General features: G+C 25.3%; 4 protein-coding genes and 3 long non-coding RNA genes across 10 annotated transcripts; 1 reads left to right on the plus strand and 6 right to left on the minus strand.

The window, feature by feature from the left end:
• Positions 1-1,126: 1,126 nt before the first annotated feature.
• LOC126852392 (uncharacterized) lies at positions 1,127-4,145 on the minus strand. The gene is made up of 4 exons (XR_007687819.1): positions 3,831-4,145; positions 3,346-3,587; positions 2,587-2,812; positions 1,127-1,802 (listed from the first exon to the last, which is right to left on the minus strand). It is a non-coding gene; the product is annotated as an uncharacterized LOC126852392 (long non-coding RNA).
• A 29-nt stretch (positions 4,146-4,174) lies between these two features.
• Positions 4,175-6,233, minus strand: LOC126852395 (uncharacterized). The gene is made up of 4 exons (XR_007687822.1): positions 6,174-6,233; positions 5,580-5,797; positions 4,815-5,058; positions 4,175-4,382 (listed from the first exon to the last, which is right to left on the minus strand). It is a non-coding gene; the product is annotated as an uncharacterized LOC126852395 (long non-coding RNA).
• Positions 6,234-8,804: 2,571 nt separating this feature from the next.
• Positions 8,805-10,430, minus strand: LOC126852393 (uncharacterized). The gene is made up of 3 exons (XR_007687820.1): positions 10,140-10,430; positions 9,367-9,464; positions 8,805-9,059 (listed from the first exon to the last, which is right to left on the minus strand). It is a non-coding gene; the product is annotated as an uncharacterized LOC126852393 (long non-coding RNA).
• An 862-nt stretch (positions 10,431-11,292) lies between these two features.
• On the minus strand, positions 11,293-14,251 carry LOC126852379 (uncharacterized). 2 transcript variants are annotated; one of them, XM_050597150.1, is made up of 5 exons: positions 13,962-14,251; positions 13,545-13,609; positions 12,898-13,087; positions 12,181-12,343; positions 11,293-11,454 (listed from the first exon to the last, which is right to left on the minus strand). In XM_050597150.1, the coding sequence occupies exons 2-5, from the start codon at positions 13,558-13,560 to the stop codon at positions 11,434-11,436; spliced, it is 390 nt and encodes a 129-aa protein (XP_050453107.1). In that variant the 5' UTR covers positions 13,561-13,609; positions 13,962-14,251; the 3' UTR covers positions 11,293-11,433. The 2 variants fall into 2 exon arrangements, with proteins under 2 accessions (XP_050453107.1, XP_050453106.1); XM_050597149.1 differs by having other exon boundaries at positions 13,545-13,774.
• Positions 14,252-15,001: 750 nt separating this feature from the next.
• LOC126852330 (nitric oxide-associated protein 1) lies at positions 15,002-18,207 on the plus strand. Of its 3 annotated transcripts, none has more exons than XM_050597029.1 (6): positions 15,002-15,108; positions 15,246-16,602; positions 16,681-16,977; positions 17,110-17,428; positions 17,512-17,729; positions 17,814-18,207. In XM_050597029.1, the coding sequence occupies exons 2-6, from the start codon at positions 15,321-15,323 to the stop codon at positions 17,990-17,992; spliced, it is 2,295 nt and encodes a 764-aa protein (XP_050452986.1). In that variant the 5' UTR covers positions 15,002-15,108; positions 15,246-15,320; the 3' UTR covers positions 17,993-18,207. The 3 variants fall into 3 exon arrangements, with proteins under 3 accessions (XP_050452986.1, XP_050452985.1, XP_050452984.1); XM_050597028.1 differs by having other exon boundaries at positions 15,034-15,124; XM_050597027.1 differs by having other exon boundaries at positions 15,064-15,128.
• Positions 17,990-20,237, minus strand: LOC126852358 (spermatogenesis-associated protein 6). Its single transcript, XM_050597099.1, has 7 exons — positions 20,099-20,237; positions 19,628-19,990; positions 19,430-19,549; positions 19,180-19,271; positions 18,720-19,070; positions 18,588-18,653; positions 17,990-18,514 (listed from the first exon to the last, which is right to left on the minus strand). Exons 1-7 carry the CDS (start codon positions 20,144-20,146, stop codon positions 18,379-18,381), a joined length of 1,176 nt encoding a protein of 391 aa, XP_050453056.1. The 5' UTR covers positions 20,147-20,237; the 3' UTR covers positions 17,990-18,378.
• Positions 20,238-20,557: 320 nt separating this feature from the next.
• On the minus strand, positions 20,558-21,142 carry LOC126852383 (uncharacterized). Its single transcript, XM_050597154.1, has 2 exons — positions 20,793-21,142; positions 20,558-20,716 (listed from the first exon to the last, which is right to left on the minus strand). Exons 1-2 carry the CDS (start codon positions 21,047-21,049, stop codon positions 20,560-20,562), a joined length of 414 nt encoding a protein of 137 aa, XP_050453111.1. The 5' UTR covers positions 21,050-21,142; the 3' UTR covers positions 20,558-20,559.
• Between the last annotated feature and the right edge of the window lie 106 nt (positions 21,143-21,248).

The raw sequence follows: 21,248 nt of genomic DNA on the forward strand, positions 1-21,248 counted from the left end.
CATCTAAAAAAAAAGGAAACAAGTTAGTAGTTTAGTTCTTCTCTCTCCTTCTCTTTCTCTCTTTTGCAAAATGTTAATTCGTTCTTAATCTTATTGGCTGCCAATATCGTACAAAATTGTTTATCTTTGGATATTCAATAAATCGTGAACAAATGTCAAATTATAAATTATTCAATAACAGATATAATATTCACGATTCAAGATTCTCTTAACTCGCAATTATAAAATGTAAATGTCATTTGCGATATATATTCAAAAATATTTTTATTTTGTATAAATACTAACTTGCGTGCAACAGACTAAGACAACAGACAAGATGATGAATATATTACATTGAATTAATATAATTATGGTATATTTTATATTGGTGTAATTTAAGGTTAATAGGTAATTAATCTGGAGTATTATTTTATAAAAAAAACATATTTTTTCAATAAAAAAAGCACAAGTTTTATTAATTTGTCAAGTTCTTAATATTTTTTATTCAATCTTGTGCAATTTAATGTACAAAAAAGTCGTCAATAAAAAAATGATATAAATGTATATAATCAAGTATATAAATTGTATTTAAACACGTGTCAATTTTATCGCAAAAAATTATTTATAAATTTTATATAAGAACTGACTTGTGTGTGGAGTTAACATTATTTATGCAAAGTTAAAATTATTTTGTCGCAGTAGTTTTTCTATTCGTCATTACATTACACATTTATTAAAAATTACCTTATCTTAAAATTTAATTATCCATTAACATTAAAAGATTTAAAGTTGAGTTTCACATAATAAATTTAAGAGATCTCATTAAGATTTATTATAAACAAGTATATCTTTAAGACGATGTATAAACCATTAATCATATCTTTTCAAAATAAAGTTCTTCTGATGATTGCAAAATTTGAAAATATTATTAATATTATTAATATATTAATAACTATACATAAACACAATTAATAATAAATATAATAGAAATAAACAAGTTTACAAGCACATGCTCTTCATTATAAAATTTGAAAATTAATATAAAAATAAATCCAAAACATCTTTCTTTCTAAATTGCAAGCTTTTACAGAGTTTGACAAGAAGAGTAAGTAAAAAAAATTGTGAGAAATGAATTCCTCTTATTTATCCATTTAAATTGAATGTTTTAAAATTTTTAGATTTTTATTTAGAAGGTTTTATAAAATTATTACTGATTCTCGTTTTGCTATTTTATTGCCATTTGGAAAAAATTTGAAATTGTATTATTATTTCGTGTTATAAAATCTCAAATCTTCTAAAAATTTTTAAACATTTTAAATAGTTGATAAGACGTTGATAGAAAGTAAATATTTGTGAAAATAAAATTATTTTTTGCACCTTTTTTTTCAAAATGTTCTTGCCAAACTTTATCGTAAACAGAAAGTGTTTATAATTTAAAAGAGAAGCGTTCCTAAAATCACGTTTATATAAATGTTTCTCATTTATATAATGAATAGAATTAATTTCTCATTTATATAATGAATAGAATTTATTTCTAAAATTTGGTCATTTAATTTTCAAAAATCTTATACTCATATCGATACTTGTTTGCATGCTTATATTATTTCTCGAGTGTACCGATTTAAAACGTACCAATTTAAGATAAACTCTGCCTATAATTTACCGTTCATATTTTATTTACGTATTTCATTGCATTGTCATTCCAATAAATTTTATTATCTTGTTATAGGTAACGGCCACCTATAGAATCATCACTATCTGACTCATCAGGGTTGAAAGCATTCCGAATATTTTGATATAGTAACGTACGGCCATTTCTAGTGCTACAAAATTAAAAATAGTAAAAGGTTTTTAAAAATTATTTCCATGAATAGCAATACATTTATAGGAAAATTACCAAAACTTGTCTTATGTTACAGTTACTAATTATTATAATAAGGAAAACAAATTAAAATAAAATTTGACATATTAAATTTATCTTTATTTTTTCCAGAATTTTGATGATAATGCGGCATTATATTTAAAAAATAAAAATTTGTTTTGATTTTATTATCATTAAAATAATATGAATTTGTTATTATTAATAGTTTAAACAAAATAATTATTTTTCCTATGTTGCATTTACACACATCTCACACACGCATACATACACACATTGCTCTCATTTATATATGAGCACATACATATACGTATATATATGTGTATATATTAATGTACATGTACATATGAATATACATATATCATACATGTTTATAATTTATTTACTTATTCATTTAATTATTTTACTTTTAATAATTTTTATTGGAAATAATTTATCTCTATCTATTTGATCTGAACCGATAATAATAAATTTTTGACTTTAATTTTTATTTTACATTTTTTTGTTTTACAATTATCATTATTATATTAATTATTTCTTTAATTATAAAATTAGTAAGAATAAGAATATTATGTAAATATTAATCGAATTTTTAAAAATTTGTTTTATAATTTAAGTTATTCAGTAAATAAAATCTTAATTAATTATGAATCACTTACATAAAAATTAATTATGTATATTAAATAAAACATTAATTAAGTAAATTAGTATATTAAATATCGGTTTACCATATCATAATTAAAATATTTAACAGCCATTTAATAAATCCGAAGCAACACAAAAACACAAATAATATAAATATCGTCATATATAATATATCTTCAAATATTTTCATCCAACGTGTAGGTGTTTTTGGAATACTTTCCACCTTATCTTTCAATTTAATGATCTGAATGTTATTACTTGTATCGACTTTAGTATCTGTCTCACTAATTGGTATTAATACCATAAAAACTAAAAAATAATTTTTATTAATAATTCCATGTCTAAATTGGTAACTATTGTCATTAATTTATCAGTATTATTCATTTTTTCACAAAATTTTGTTATAATTATAATTTAACATTATGCTAAAAGAAAAATTTGTTATTGCATTAATATTTTTTTATGGAAATTAATTAATATATTTAGAATAGAAATATATACATTTTTATTGACACATTAATAAAATATAAGTTTGTGTCTAAATAAAATATATTATTATGTATCCGTGAAATTAGAAAATATATATTTTTTATACGTTTTTTAATTATTATTATATAATTATCTTTAATATTATTTTATAATTTTTTTTACACATACGGTAATAATTATTTAAAAAAACCAACAAAAAAAAAACAAAAATATAAAAAACACATGCGCGCCCTAGTGCAAACAATTATTAATTTCCATTTTTTTAAAACTTGATTTAAAAATTTTGATTTATTAACTTAAATAAATCTAATATATAATATATTACTATATAAATTATATATATCATATTTTACCTGATATAAATAGCACCAAAGCAATACTAGTTTTAATACCGATATCAGCAATACTTGTTACGAACGAATGTAACCAACGAAACGTTTGCATTAAGATTTGCATTAATCTAGTAAAACACATCATGAATATTTATTTAGGAATTTCTTATTTAAACTTCAATAAAATTTGAGAACGTAGTCCTCCTTATCCAATTTTTTTAATGCAACTTTTGTTATTAATATCGTGATGCTGTTTTAATCGTCTGCAAAAAAGACATTTATTTCATATTTGTAACGAAATCTTGTTGTACTTACTCAACAGCATAGATTGTAAGCAAAACAGAAAAGAATTTTAATAAATTGTCAGACTGATGATTTAAATGTACACAAATTTAAAACAAATATTAAAATAATCGTAAAGAAATCAGATACTAACGAAAGACTTGGCATATGAAGCATACTAAGATGTTAAGAATTAATTTTATAATATTAATTTGTTGCTTTACCAGATCGCGATCCAAATCGTTGTGGTCTACCTCTTCTCTTCACGACAGGTCAATGATAAATGGTAGCTTCTGATAAATATAAACAAGTTCTTCTCTCTCCTTTTTTCTTTCTCTCTCTTGTAAAAACGTATGTTAATTTGCCTCAATTTTATTGGCTGGCAGTATCGCACAAAGTTGTTTATTTTTAGATACTCATCAAACCGTGAACAAACGTCAAATTATAAACTATTCTAATAACAGATATTTACGTACACTCAACTGCCAAAAACTTATATAATTATATAATATTAATTTCTAATTCAATGATGTTTAAGATTTTCCGACTCAAAATATACCAGTTTCAGATAAATTCTGCATATGATTTAGCGTTTATATTCTATTTCTATTATATTTATATTGTATTTTGTTGTATCGTTATTTCAATAAATTCTATTATTTCGTTAACGGATATGCTAATGGTCATTGTCTCTAGGAGGTTAATGATTTGGCACAACATAATTGTCGATAAGGATCCGAAAAAAACCATTTCGTAACCTACGACCATGTCTAGTGCTATAAAAAAAAAAAAAAACCTTAAAAAATTAATTCCATTAATGACAATATTTATAAAAAATTAACAAGACCCTTTATATTGCAATTAATAATTATTATAATAAGAAAAATATAAAATCCAACATTCAACTAAATTTATCTCGTGTGCGCCTATGTGGGTATGTATATACATATAAATGTTTATATATATACATATATCATACACTTATATAATTTACTTTTGCATTAATTTAATAAATTTATCTTAGTTTTTATAATTTTTATTCAAAATAATTATTTTACGTGAACTAATAATAATTGGTTTTTGGCTTTAATTTTTAATTCTAAAATTTTGTTGTTGTTACAATTATCATTATTATATTAATTATTATTTCAGTTATAAAATTTGTAAGAAAAGAATATTATATATATATATATTGAATATCGATTTACCATATATACCACAAAATGTAAATAAAAAACAGGCAATTAAAAGTAATTAAATAAATTATTAGGCAATAATTAATAAGGCCCAATAAATATGTTATTGTATATATTATTTTTTCTAAATTTTTCATCCAGATTGAACGTGTTTTTGGCACATCTTTCAGATTATCTTTCAATTTAATGATCCGAATGTTATTACTTATATCAGATTCAATATGCATCTCATTAATTGGTATTAATACCATAAAAACTAAAAAATTATTCTTATTAATAATTCTACATATATATTCATAACTATTGTTATTAACTTATCAGTATTACTCATTTTTTCGCCACAATATCTTTGCAAACTTTATTATAAGTTTAATAACGTTATGTTAAAAGAAAAATTTGTTATAAGTGCATTAATCTTATTATGAGAATTAATTGTAAAATTAATTAATTTATTATAAAAATAAGAATATATATGTATATTCTTATAGATACGTTAGTATAAATGTAAGTTTATATTTAATAAAACATATTATTATTATTCCGCAAAATCAAAAAATATATATTTTGTACGTTCTTTAATATGTATTATATAAATCTCTCTTCATATTTTCTGTGACAAATATTTAACAAAAAAATGTAAAAAATAGACAAAGAATATGCGCACGAGCACACAAACAATCATTATTTGCCACTTTTAAAAGTCAAATTAAAAATTTTTAATTAAATAAATCTATTATACAATATTTTATTGTATGAATTGTATATATTATATTTTACCTGATATAAATAGCATAAAAGCAACACTAGTTTTAGCAAAACTAACTGCGAATAAATAAAACGTTTGTCTTAAGATTCGCATTAATGCAGTAAAATACATTATAAATAATTGTTTAAGGATTTTCTATCTAAAGTTCAACAAAATTTGAGAACGTAGTTCTTTTTATCCAACCTTTCCTATGCGATTTTTGTTGCCAATATCGTGACGCATTAATTGCCTATAAAAAAGACATTTATTTTATATTTATAACAAAATCTTGTAGTACTTGTCCGAGGGCAGAAATTTTAAGCAAAACAAAAACGATAAAATGTATAACAATGAATTATTAAATTGAAGGACATTCATTATAGCATAAAAGGTAATTAAAATGATATGATATATAAAAATAGTAATATGATCGAAAACATTAAAGTAAAAAAAATAATACAATCTCGTTTTTAATAATAATGTGTATTATTGCGATTTGTGTAATAAATTTTTGGTTAAAGCTTAGATAAATGTCATATTAAATACAATAATATATAAGATTTAATATATATATATATATATATATATATATATATATATATATATATATATATATATTATTTTACTTGATTATGATCCAAGCCGTTATAGTATATTTTCTTCCTATTCAAGACACAATAACAAATGTTGGTTTCTGAAAAATATAAACGAAACATTCTCTCTCTCACTATCTTTCTTTTTCTTTCTTTTAGAAGGTTAATTCGTCTCAATCTTATTGGCTATTAGTGTCGCACAAAATTGTTTATCTTTATACGTTTATCAAAGCAGTAAACAAGTTATAAACTTATCAAAACAGACATAACATTCAACAAACTTTACTGCATAATCTTTAATTTATTATATATTATTAATATCTAATTAATGCTATTTAAAATTCTTTAAAATCGTATATAAAATAAAAATATTATTTGCAATATATATTTAAAAAAAAAAATTATGTTTTATATAAATCCTAATTTACGTAAAAACAGACTATCAATAAGATGAATATATTTATATTACATTTAATTGGTATAATTATGGTATATTTTATATTGATATAGTTTGAGATCAGTAATTCATTCTGCAGTATTATTTTGTAAAGGAGATGTGTTTTCTAATAAAAAAAAGCATAAGTTTTAATAATTTCAACTTCTTCATATTTTGTATTTAATATCATGCAATTTAATGTACAAAAAAACAATCGGCAATAAAAAAAGAGATATAAATTCATAGTAAATAAAATGTATATAAACAAATGTCCACATTATATCACAAAAAAACTATTTTTGTAAAATTTTTACTTGCTAAATATGAAAATATCTTGCAAGTGGAATATATACGAATTGAAAGTACGATTTGTATTATGTATAATTATAAATAGAGTAAAATACAAAATACAAAATACTTATATTAAATACAGATTTGTACAAGTCTTATAGTTTTAAATATTTTTGTTATTGTTAAATATAGCCTGATAAAAACATTCAATATTTTTATTATCCGTATTATAGTCTTTATTAAAGAATCTAATATTCAGTCAAGTTTAATATCTTTATATAAATTGTTGAAATCATAATCATTTTTAAGTTACAAATTCTTTTATCTCTTATCTATTAATTTATTAATTATTAACTTAATTTATTAATTATTAACTTAATATTATATATGTTATAATTAGCATGTAGTAATCTGATAATAATTAATTAATTACTCATAAATAGCTTTATAATTGTGATGTCCATCATGTTAAATTATTTAATAATTATTTAAATAATTAAATAATTATTTGTATAATTTTTATAATTTGTGAAATTTTTTATATTTTAAATTAATTATTATCTTAATTTTATTATTATTCTTTAAAAAAAAACGAAATTATGTAATTATAATGTTATAAATAACTGTGTAATATAAATCAGAAAAAATAAGTTATTACATCGTTTATAATAACTTATTTTTATTTTCTTGATTTATTACAAGTATGCAAAACATTTTTTATTTATAAAAAATTGCATAATCTCGCTAATTTCAAAATTTGAAAAAATACATTTTAATAAAATTAATTGATTAGTTTTATTATATAAATAAATTAATTGACTTATGATCTAATTCTAAATTAAAATGTTATTGATATGATTTTTAAATAATATTAGTTTTAACTAAATTTAAATAGAATGATTAATATACATTTTTAATTTTTATTAAAAAAAATTTATATAACAATTTGCATGTAACAGTTAAAAACTATTATTAGTAATTATTTCAATTAATTTTAATTAATTAATTAATATAATGTAATATTTACATAAAAAATTTAAAATTAATTGACCAGTAATCAGTATCACTCTATAACATTGAAAAATAGAAACAGATAACATACAATCTGTATAAACATAATTACAAACATAATTACAAAGCTCGAATTATGCATTAATATTGTTACTTGTAACAAAACTGATTATAACATTTTCATAAAAAGATTTTTGATTATAATCTTGCAGGAAGAAGATTATATAAAAACTTATAACTTATAATAAATTTATATATTATACCGTAAATTGGAGCTTTAAAAAAAAATATGCAAACAATCACTTTTGATTATATTATATTCTTAGTTTATTATTGATTATCAATCACTGTGAAAATTTTAACATAATTATAATAATCTTTGACTAATAAATATATGTAAATAATTTTATTTCACATATATTGTGTGTTGAAATGCTTTTGATGCTTTTGTATGTAATATCATTCTCAATAATTACATTATTCTCCAATAATAAATTAAGAAGTAAACATAATTAGAATTGATTATGTTTGCATGTGTTTTTCTTAAAAATAAATTAATAAATAATAATTATAAATAAATATATATATATATATATATATATATATATATATTTATTTATTTATTTATTTATTTATTTATTTACGAATGTATATCAAATTTCCTAACATTAATGTATTTAGGAATTAATTAAGTATAAATATAATATAATTGAATATAATAAATATATATATATTTGGAAATTTGATATGCATTTATATTATGCAAATATATTGGATAATATCTCATCTTTTTAACTTCAAATTCTACTTTAAATTATTTAATAAGTTTACAAATAAGCCACAAGTATAAAATAAATTTGTTATGTTACAAAAAGTAATAAAATTTTCTAAATTTGTGTTTTAATTGGCTTAAATTTCATATAAAAACTAATGTTGAGTTAAAATTATTTATATTTGAAATAGGCTTTTTCATATTAACAATAAAATTAAAATTATTTAGCATAGTTTTTCTATTCGTCATTACATTAAACATTTATTAAAAATTACCTTGTTTTATAAAATAATTATGCGTAGGTTAAATGACTTGAGGTTGAAAAGATCTTTTCAACACATAGACAAATATATTTTTACGGATTATGTGTAATCCGCACGTCAATAATATTTTTTTCTTTAATGTTCTTCTTCACGCTGCAAATATTGAAGATATTATTAACATTATTAATATAATAACTACATGTAAATAATTAATAACGATATAAAAGAAACAAGTTTAGAAACATATATTGCTCTCTAAAATTGAAAAACATTAATCCAAAACAGCTTTTTTTCAAATTATTCCGTTTTTATAACAGAATTTGACATTATTTCTTAAACATCTTATATTTATATCAATACACATTTATATTATACTCATTTCTAATGTGTTTAAAAAAATATATTTAAAATAAAATTGTAAGTATAATTTATTGTCTATATTTTATGGATTACTTACAATTGGATTGCCATTCATATGACTCCATCTGTTATTTTGATTCTGGTTTTGCTGATGATCATCGTCATCATCATCGTCATTAGATGTAAAGTATCTATTAAACCGAATTAAGAATTTTGACTATATTTTGTTGTAAAATATATTTATTTTAAATATATTAATTTGCTATCCAAAAATAATAAAATAATATTAAATAATGTCTTTAATAATTATAATACTTATAAGAAAATTGAACAAAATCTATTTATATTGCAATAAATAATTATTATAATATAAGAAAAATATAAAAATCAACATATTAAATTTATTTTGATAAAACAACACGGCATTGTATTTAACAAATTTAACAAAAAAAGATCGTTTTAGTTTTATTACCATCGAAAAAACATGAAAACATGGACTTGTTTTTATTCAGTTTAAATTAACTTATTCATTTAATAACCGATTTATTATAATTTTGATAATTTTTACCAAAAATGTCTATTATATCTAAACCAATAATTATTTTTTGTTTTTTTATCTTTCACTCTAGCATTCTTTTGTTTTTACAATTATAATTTTTATATTAATTATTTTTACAGTTATAAAATTAGTAAAAGTAAGAATATTATATAAATACGATAAAAATTTTCTTAATCTGTCGCATAATTTAAATTTTTTCCTAAGTAAAGACTTAATTGCTTATAAATAGTTCATATATAAATTAATTATGAGTATTAATATATTAAATAGTGTCTTAATTATATTGATATATTAAATATTGGTTTACCTGTAAGTAAAGTAATAAAGTATCGCTGACACAAAAACAATACATAATTTATGTGAAAATTTCATATTAAACAGACGTAATATATATATATATTTTTTTTTTTTTTTTTTTTTTTAACACAATATCTTCCGTTTTAGCGATTGTACTTTTTATATCAAATACAGCATGTGCATCACTAATTAATATAGTACTTTACTTCTTCTATTCACAACACGACAATGACAAAATGTAGACTTTAAAAAAATATAAACGAAATATTCTCTCCCCTTCTTTCTCTTTCTCTTGTAAAACGTTCATTCGCCTCAATCTTATTGGCTGTCAGTGTCGTACTAAGTTGTTTATCTTTAGATACTTATCAAATTGTGGACAAATGTCAAATTGTAAACTATTCAAAAACCAAACTAATATTCACACACATCTAACTGTCAAAATCTTATATAATATTAATATATAAACATTATTTAGAATTCTTTAAATTATAATTAATCATAATTCACATATATAAAATGTAAATGTCATTCATAACATATATAATTTAAAAAATTCTTATTTAGTAAATTTTAACTCGCGTGCAACCGTACTGATCAACTATCAATAAGACAAATATATTTATATTATATTTAATTAATATAATTATGATAGACGTATATTGGTATAAGTTTTGATTAATCGGTAATAAATTCTGCAATATTATTTTGTGGAAGAACATTTTTTAATAAAAAATGAAAAAACCTCAATAATATGTGTCAAATTCTTAATATTTTCTATTTAGTATCGTGCAATTTAATATACAAAAAATAGTCATCAATAAAAATACAGAAGAAATGATATAAAAATGCATGACCAAGTACATAAAATATACGTATAATTTTTATAACGTTTACATATATTATATACAATATTATATTATATTATACACATTATAGTATAATATAATAAATAAAAATATATGTATATATATATATATATATATATATATATATATATATATATATATATAAAAGTGTCGATTTTTATATAACAAGAAATTATTTATAAAATTTATATAAAAATTAATTTATATGTAAAGTTATTATTTATGTTTGCAATAGTTTTTTTATTCGATATTACATACATTATATATTTATTAAAAAATATCTTATCTTAAGAATTAATCATGCAGAAAAACTATAGTTTAAGAAGACTTAAAGTTGAGACTCGGGTTTCACATAATAGATTTAATAGATTTGATCAAGATTTACTATAAGTAAATGTCTTTGTGACAATGTGTAAAACATCAATGAAATTTTTCGAATTAAATATCCTCTGGTGGTTGCTAAAATTAGAGATATTAATATTATTAATATAATAATAACTATACGTAAACAATTAATAATAGATATAATGAAAACAAGTTTAGAAGCATATACTATTAACTATAAATATAAAAAAGTATAAATATAAATTCAAAACATCTTTTTTTCTAAATTATAATTGCTTTTATGATAGAGTTAGACAAGAATAACTGGTAATAAAAAAATTGTTGGAAATAAATTCCTTTCATTTATCCACTTAAATCTATTAATTTACAACTTTTAAATTTTTATTTATAGAAACTTCTCTATTGCTAATCTTAGTCTTGCTAATGTGTTGCTATTGGGTAAAAATTTCGAAATCGAATTATTACAATATTTGAGTCATAAAATTTGAAATAATTTAGAATTTTTAAATACTCTAGACAGTTGATAAGACATTGAGAGAAAATAATTGTTTGCTGAGAAAATAAAATTATTTTTAAGATGTTCTTGCCAAACTTCATCATAAACAAAACATGTTTACAAAATTCAAAAAGAAAGCGTATCTAAAATCGCATATATAAATTTTTCTTATATATATATAATGAATGAAATATATTTTTAAAATTTAACCATGTCTGAGACTTTTTATATTTATATCAATACTCATTTGTATGCTTACAACATTACTTATTTCTAATGTGTCTCAAAAAATGTACGGATTTGAGATAAAAATATGCATATAATTTACTGTTCATTTTACTCACGTATTGCAATGCATTGTCATTCCAGTAAATTCTGTTATTACGATAACGGGCTTGCCAATAGTTATTGTCTCTAGGCAGAGGATAATTTATGTCAACTTGAGTATCAAAAAAATTTCGATAACACCAGGATATCAAGATTTGACTGTATTTAGTTTTAAGACATCTGTTACAATCAGAAATAGTAAACGAATGTAAAAAAATTGTTTCCAATAATGGCAATACTTATAAGAAAATGAATAAAGCTCTTTTTATATTGCAATTATTAATTAGAAAAATAGAAAATTTAACATACTAAATTTAATCTTTTCCAAAATTTTTATGATAAAATAACACGGCATTTATAAAATTTAAAATTGTTTTAACTTTATTATTGTTGAAAAAATATAAATTTGTTATTATTAATAGTTTAAACTTTATTATTTTTCTTATATTGCAAACACACACACACATAATTATCATTATTATATTATATTATATTATTATATTAAAAAAGTTATTCTTTTTTTAATTATAAAATTAGTAAAAGTAAAAATATTATATAAACACGATAAGAATTTTTTTCATTTTTTACAAAATTTAAGTTTTTCTTTAAATAAAATTTTGATGGATTATAAACTGTTATATATAAAATATATATAAATTAATTGTGTATATTAGTATATAAAATAGTAAATTTTTTAATTACGCATATTATGGATATTAAATATATCAATTTACCCTATTGCAAGAAAAATAAGTATCAGACACAGAAGAAAGAAACATAATATAAAGATTAATTCATCTTCATTCTCCTTCCAGAATGAATGTGTCATTCGTGTATATTTCCAAATTTGTTCATTATTCTTAATGTTTCTTTTTGTATCGAATTTAGTATTTGTCTCACTAATTGATACTAATACTATACAGACTAAAAAGTAATTCTTATTAATAATTCAATACATAAATTTATAACTGTTGCTATTAATTTATTAATATTACTCATTTTTGTTTTTCAATCTCAATAAATATTTTTATGATAAATTTATTAACATTCTGTTAGGGGAAAAATTTGTTATTGGCTCGTTAATTTTTTTATGGGAATTATTTGTTGCATGTAATAAAACATATTATATTCTTTGTAAACTCAACAATTTTTAATTTTGTACGTATTCTAATATGTCATTATATAATTATCTTTTAACACTTTCTCTTATAATGTAAATATTAAAAGAAAAATAGAAATGTAAAAAAGAGAGAGCGCGCGCACGAACAATCATTAATCTTCATTTTTTAAAACTAAGATAAACTTTAATTTTAATATTAACTAAATAAATATCTTATACACAATACATTATTACATATAAATTATATATAACATATTTTACCTGATAAAAATAGCATAAAAGCAATACCATTTTTAATAGCAATACTAGCTACGAACGAAAATGACCTATAAAATGTTTGCGTTAAGATTCGTATTAATTTAGTAAAACACATCATACTTATTTAATGAGTTTCTATCTAAATTTCAAAAAAAGTTCCGAGAATGTAGTTCTTTTTATCCAATCTTTTCTATCAACTTTTGTCATCAATATCGCAATGCTAAATTAATTGCCTGTAAAAAAGATTTTTATTTTATATTTATAACAAAATCTTGTTATACTTGCTGGAGAACACTAATTTCAAGCAAAACGGAAACGATAAAATGTATAACAATGGCCAATCTTAATGTAGCATTTGTTTGAATATTGAAATATAATAAAGACAGTAATATGGAATTTCAGTAACAAAATATTACATACCTCGAATAATTTAAATGATATTAATGTAAATAATGTAGATATTAACGAAAGACTTGGCACTTGAAGCAATATATTAATTGTAAAATACCAATAATTAATTTTTAATATATTCCTTCAACCAAATCGTGATATAAGTTGTTGTAGTCTATTTCTCCTATCCACGCCACTAGAATGACAAATTGGATTGTGAAAAATATAAATGAAATATTCTCTCTCTCTCTCTCTCTCTCTCTCTCTCTCTCTTTCTCTTTCTCGCTCTTGTAGAACACAAATTCGTCCACTCAATTTTATTAGCTGTTATTGTCGCAGATAATCACGCGAAAAACAAGATGTTTATATTTCTCGATGCTTTATAAGATCATAACAACTCTAGTAGCTATAAAAGGCCCCTGGCAAAAGACTTTCAATGTTTTCTTATTTATTTTCGACCAAGATAGAATTTTTCTCGCGAATAATTCAAAGATATGATTAAAGTGTAATAATCTTACAAATAATTATTACAATGTGTAAAAACTTTTATAATATAATATATATATGAAGACACTTGTACTTTATAAATATGATCGATTCTATTTATGCATTACGCATATACATATATAACATATCCGTGCCAATTTTCTTGCAGAACTTCAAGTTCTTATTCGACAGTATAAAAGATCACAAGATTTTTTCAAAGCAACGTGATATTTATTATTAATAATCGGCATACGATTATAAAGTTTAATAAGTTTTATAAAATATAAATAATCGCGATGATCAAAATAGCCGTCAATAAAGTTATCGATCATATTTTTTAATTGTGGAGAAAAAAAAATTTATACAATTTTATGCGAATGTCGCGATCGACATCGTATCTTTTTATTATCTCCCAGACCCATCAATCCCGCTTGATCGTAAAGAAAATTTATGATAAGATCATGGGTAGCCATCTTTAATAGTATTTCATTTTATCAGTGTATATTTCTGATTTTTAATTTTTAGACATAGTACATACTCGCAGCAAAAAATCGATCATTTATCGGTAGTCGAAAATGACTTATGTAATTCTATAAAGTAAATATAGATGGAAAAATCCTCCACCCTACAAACCAAGATGGCTGCTCCCAAGCTCTCTCTGTTTACGTTCTAATTTACGTGACCGTCTCATGTGCGTATATAAAATTGTAGGTTAGATCAAAAATAGTTTCTATTTAACACATTGCTAATTCGATTCTATATTATACTATATAATTATCTTTCGAACTGCATAAAAAGTAATCTTATTTTTCAAATTCCGTATTCTAGGTCCAACACCTCAGGTCCATCACTTCAAGTAGATTGCGATAAATGTCACATTGAAGCACGTTTAATATCTTGACCATGTTATCTGTAAATAATATTAAATTGATTATTTCTACGAATCATACAATATGGAGAAATTATATAGACAACACGTATTGCCATTTGAGAATCTGTCGCAACAAATACAAGTATTTAGTTCAGACTTTCGGTTATTCCACAAAGTATGGTGTGAAGGAGGATACTGCTGCATCGCTCGATCCCAGGGTCGCGGCATTGCGAGAAAAATTGATTTATTGCGACTATTTAGATCATCAGAAGGTGAGAATGAATTATATGAAACGTTTCCTCCTAAAAAAGAAGATCAAGGGTGCAGAGAAACAAATACAAAATCACAGACTCATGAATGTGCCGGTCTACAGTATACTCTTGGACAAGAGAAATGATGAGAGCGATGACAGTTTGCAGGAAGAACATACAGAAACATATTTGACAAAGTCTATTAAACCTATACACATGCCATATGCGAGTACAGATAAGTATAGTAATGTGAATACGTCGTCGAATGATTTGAACAAAAGTAACTTTGACGAACATGCAATACCATTGAGTGACAAGTATAAAGCTTTGTATGAAAAATACTTGGAAGAGAAGAAAGTGGCTTTCAGCAAAGGTAAAGAGCTCACTCTAAAAGATTATTTAGAGGAAACGGATACAGATCCTTCGGACAAAGGAGATTTGCCCAATGTTCCACTCAATTGGATGGTCGATGTCGAACAATACGATGATACTTTGCTCGACAATAAGTGGCTCAGCAATTACGGCACTCCGGATCCCAACTCCAATATCAGCTCCGTTCCTTGCGGCGGATGCGGGGCTTTGTTGCATTGCAAAGATCACGCTTTGCCAGGTTATTTGCCTTCGGAGCTGTTTCTAAACAAAAGCCAAAACCAATTGCGAATCATGATTTGTCAGAGATGCCACTTCATGAAGTACTACAATACTACGTTAGAGGTGAAAGTATCGGCGGACGAATATCCAAAGCTTTTGAAGGTAATAAAGAGAAAGAAGTGTGCTGTCATACTGATGGTCGATCTTACGGATTTTCCATGTAGCATATGGCCTGAGATAAATAGCGTGCTGCATTCTCTGACACCAGTATTTGTGGTAGGAAATAAAATTGACCTACTACCTCAGGATTCACCACGTTTCTTCAATCATGTTAAGGAGTGCCTATCAAAGGCTGTGGAAAATACAGGAATTAAGAAGGAGAAAATAGTACATACAGCGCTCATATCCGCAAAAACTGGCTTTGGCATAGAAGAATTAATAAATAAGTTACATACTTTGTGGAAATATAAGGGTAAGCATATCGATTCGAACAAATTCATTCTAAAAAGAGAGAAAATATAAATTTAAAAATATATATTTTAATTCTTAGGAGATGTTTATGTAATTGGATGCACAAATGTGGGTAAATCTTCTCTGTTTAATGCGTTGCTGCAATCTGATTACTGCAAAGTACAAGCTGTGGATCTTATACAACGCGCAACCATCTCTCCCTGGCCAGGCACAACTTTAAATTTGCTGAAGTTTCCTATATTAAATCCCCTCAGATGGAGGCTTTATTTAAGAACGATGCGATTGAAACAGGAACAACAGTATAAACGTGCTGAAGAGATATTAAGAAACAATCAGTTCAAAACAACGCGTAACATGCAGTATGCTACATTACAAAGTACGTGTCGCATTTTTATTATCAAGCCATTCTCGTGATATGCAATCGCATTTGATGCAATCATATTTGATCGAAAATATTTGTTAATGTGTATTACATAAAAAAGTAAATAATTATAATATCCAAATTTAGGTCATATTGGCAGAACATTTGAATCGCAAATTAAGGGTAATCAGGGCGATCTATTTTCGGAAAGAAAACATTGGATTGATATGCAACAATTTGGCTTTGATGAAACTAAAGAGGAATATAAGTACAGCCGCTGGTGTTACGATACTCCCGGCACCATTCAATCAGATCAGATTTTAGATCTGTTAACAACACCGGAACTTTTGTCAGTTTTACCGACGAAAATAATCTCGCCTAGAACATTTATTTTACAAGCAAATCAGACGATATTTTTGGGCGGAATTGGTAGATTGGATTATCTGGAGGGTGATAATTTCATTAGGTATTTTTTTATTATATAATAGTAATATATAAATTGAAGATATTTAAGTATATTGTGAAAACGATTTGCATATTGTCATGTAGGTGCACAATATTCTCGAGCAGAGAATTGCCGATTACTATAACCAATACTTTGGATGCGGACGATATATACAATGAATTACTCAAAACGAAAGCGTTTGTTGTACCTGAGAACGACCCGGACCGATTGAAACATTGGCCTCCATTAGGATCCAAGGAAATAGAAGTTATTGGTATCGGAAAGAATGAATCAGTTGCCGATGTTGTCCTGTCTAACGCGGGTAATCTTTCTTTACAACAAATAAAAAGTTTCAGTAACACATTAACGCTGACACTAAATCTCATGAAAACCATAATTGTCACAGGATGGATCGCGATCGCTGGTGGAGAAAACGAACGCATCTCATTAAAGGCTTGGACCCCGCAGGGACGTGGCTTACATCTTAGAATGCCAGCGCTCTTGAAGAAATCCGTCGCTCTACGTGGCACTCGAGTCTCGGACGCGCCAACATACAGAGACGGATATCAAGTGTACAGAAAGTGAAAGAGAAAGAACAGTTTTTATTTATTTTGTACATATATTCCAAACTTCTCACATCTCTACATTGTACACACATATTTCATCGTTTACGTATGTAATCAATTTCTATATTTTTATTTCATGCGACTGCTATTTTGATAAAGATAAGAACACAGCGTGTATTATACTTGTATCTCTGGAATAATGTTAATTGAACAATTTCACTTATACACACACAGTATAGTCAATTAATTATTTTAATTAATCACAACTAGTCTTCTTTCAGTGAAAATTCTTTCGTTAAATATTGTATATATAAAACATTCAATCGACCTATGTTTTCAAATTTCATATAAAAATCTTTAGAAAAAATTTTATAAAGATTTAAACGACGACAATTTTTCTCGACTTCAATTATCGACTTCCTGCGCTCGTATTTTCGCTTGCTTGTACATTCTTTTATAAAATTTTTCTAGATCCTTGTAAAACTCGTGACTTCGGGAGTGATCCCGATTATATTCGTAATTCGGATCGTATTCCTCGATACTGAAATAATATTTCCAAAGTTTAAATATATCAAAACGTTCTATTTTCACACATGATAATTTCATTCACTTACTTCATAGTTTCAGTAGCAAACAATTTCTCTCTAGCTTTCTGAAGATTTCTGATTTTAGATTGTAATCTGTAATGTAAAAGAATTGTTGAGGAACATATACACATACACACAGCCTTTTTTCAATCAACTCACAATGATTCCTCCCGCGCATCAGACAGTCCGTAAATACAAGAGCAACATTCTTCGGTATTGTACAAATCATAATCAACAAGTCTACGACCGCGACACTTAAAGTCGATACATCTTTTGGCTATGTCCGAATCGTCGTAACATTTAGAAAAGTAACAATTATATTTTAAACAAACTGGACAATTGTCCGTAACATGAATATTATCATGGCATATCACGGCAGCTTCGGCTTCCTTTCGAATATATGGAGAATTCTTCCTTACTGAATGATAACACTGATCAATGCAATGGTTTGTTGTACATGTGGTATCACAGTGATGAGAATCGTCGATACTGTTAGATCTCTGACGATATCTATTAATTAAGATTTCTGTTAATTAATTAAATAAGAGACCTACATATGTTATTGTTGTTAATGTTAATAATATAAAAATATTTCATATATATATATAATAATGCATACGGTCGGCAGCTCTGAGATCTCGGTTTAGTGTGACAGACTTTTCGTTGTCTGAGAATACCTTTGACCGGCCTTTTTCTCTGTCCGCTTGTTTGCTGAAATTTACAAATTTACAAGACCGACGTTACAGAAATCTCAAGCATTTGACAAGCATCATGACAATTCTCAAGCATTGGATATACGAAAAAAAGTGAGAAAAAAAGAAATTATAAACGTCATGCGTTCGAGTGGCCAATCTTCGTTTGTGAAGTACCTTAGAGTTAATCATTTTTGGATTAACGACATAACTTTTGTTCATATTTGTGTCATAGGGGCCCGATATTTCCTCGACAATTGTTTTGGTGGAAACCTCGATTTTGGGCGCTATGATACCCTGTGATATGCAAAAATGGCGAAATGAGAAATTTTATAATGGAACAGTGCATTGGGAGCATGTGAAAGGGAGACATACAGGAAAGAATTTGGTCGGCTCCATCAATAAATCTACATCAACTCCAGCCAGTAAACCCTTAAAGCATGGCGTGGGATATAATAAATCCACTAGATTTATCTCGAACGTGGCCAAAGCAATGCCTCGATGATGTGCTGGTGTCGTCCACTGTATTAATTCCGCATATAAAAATTCCCGTTCCAAAGTGCGCTGCAGCTCCGCCAAGGAGGATATTCGAGTGAAGACCTTGCTGAAGGTGAATTTGTCATGAAATAACAGCGGGAAAATTTGGCTTATTCTGCGGGTTTCCGTGCAGAAGTCGAAAGCGTCGAATCGCAGGGCCACTTTGCCATTAGGACACAACCAAACGCCGGGGCACGTTACCTGAAAAGAACGAGAGGAAAAAATGTCTTTTTGACGTGAATAATTTTATACATATGAAATAAAATTGCATGCAAGTATATATTTAACATCCGACGAAGAGGCACATACCGCGTGTACGTCCAGCTGTATTTTAACACGGAAAGCCCTGCCTGTCATCTCCAATGACAATTTGAAACATTCGATTATACAGTTAACAACATCGTTGCCGGGTCTTGAAAATAATCACACTTTTCGCTTCGGCAAAAGCATGATGAACTACAGTGACGTACGAATTTTCCGTATCGTGTATTCGTGCAGTCAGATTTTGCTTCCCGGACCAAACGTCTCGATTTAAAAACGCATACACTTTAGAAATCTATGCCATCTTGCGAAAGAGTATCTGTTGCCATGGAATGGTGGTACACAACATAAACTCGAATCAATATATCGAACTTTCTTCCAAAGTTCAGCCAACACGACGATCATCATATTATTGTCGAGAGATCGCCCTTTTCTGAAATTTGGAAAAAAATCGCCGAACATATTCAAACTTTATCTTTATTTTAGATCGTACAAAGTATCTTAAATATTCATGTTTTGAACGGTACACCGACAAATTTCTTCTCCGGAATCCTCTGCAGTTTCCGGCGTGCGAGTTCGTGCGTTATAAAATCCGATTGTTTCTTGGTGAAACGCAATCTCGGATCTTTCGTGAAAGGTATCAGCGGTGCGGAGAACCAACCATACCTAAATACAAATGATGGATCGTTGAAATTGAAAAGTTTCTTCTGTCTACTTACGTACTTGCCTTTTGTCAACTTACTCCATGTTAATCGTCGGTGGCCTAAACGAATAAATATCCTTGGGCGTCATTTCCTGTCGTTTGATCAAATCGAAATCGTCCTTTCGGATGTCCCACGATGGGATAACATCATGTTTCGCATAAAATTTGCCGGTTAACGATTTCGTACGAATAGTAGGCATAAATGTTTCCCGCACACTTGTCAATTTGTTTTCCTTCTCGTATCTCTCCTTGTAAAAGCGCAGTTTGACAGGATTCATTATCAAATTAGTTGCCATAATTTCTTTGGTTCCCGAATGACGAAACTTTAATATTTTTTATTGCAGATAACGCTCGAATCAGATTCGGTTTTACATCGCAAAGGAAAAAAGAAAAAAAAATAGAACATCTAATTTCTAGTTAACTAATTTCAAGATCTTTTATTTGTTGTCAAATAACGCATTCGCGAGATGACAAAAGCAACGATAAATAGAAGAG

Source organism: Cataglyphis hispanica, chromosome 10 (genome assembly GCF_021464435.1).
Source record: "Cataglyphis hispanica isolate Lineage 1 chromosome 10, ULB_Chis1_1.0, whole genome shotgun sequence".
In the NCBI taxonomy this organism is placed as follows: Eukaryota; Metazoa; Arthropoda; class Insecta; order Hymenoptera; family Formicidae; genus Cataglyphis; species Cataglyphis hispanica.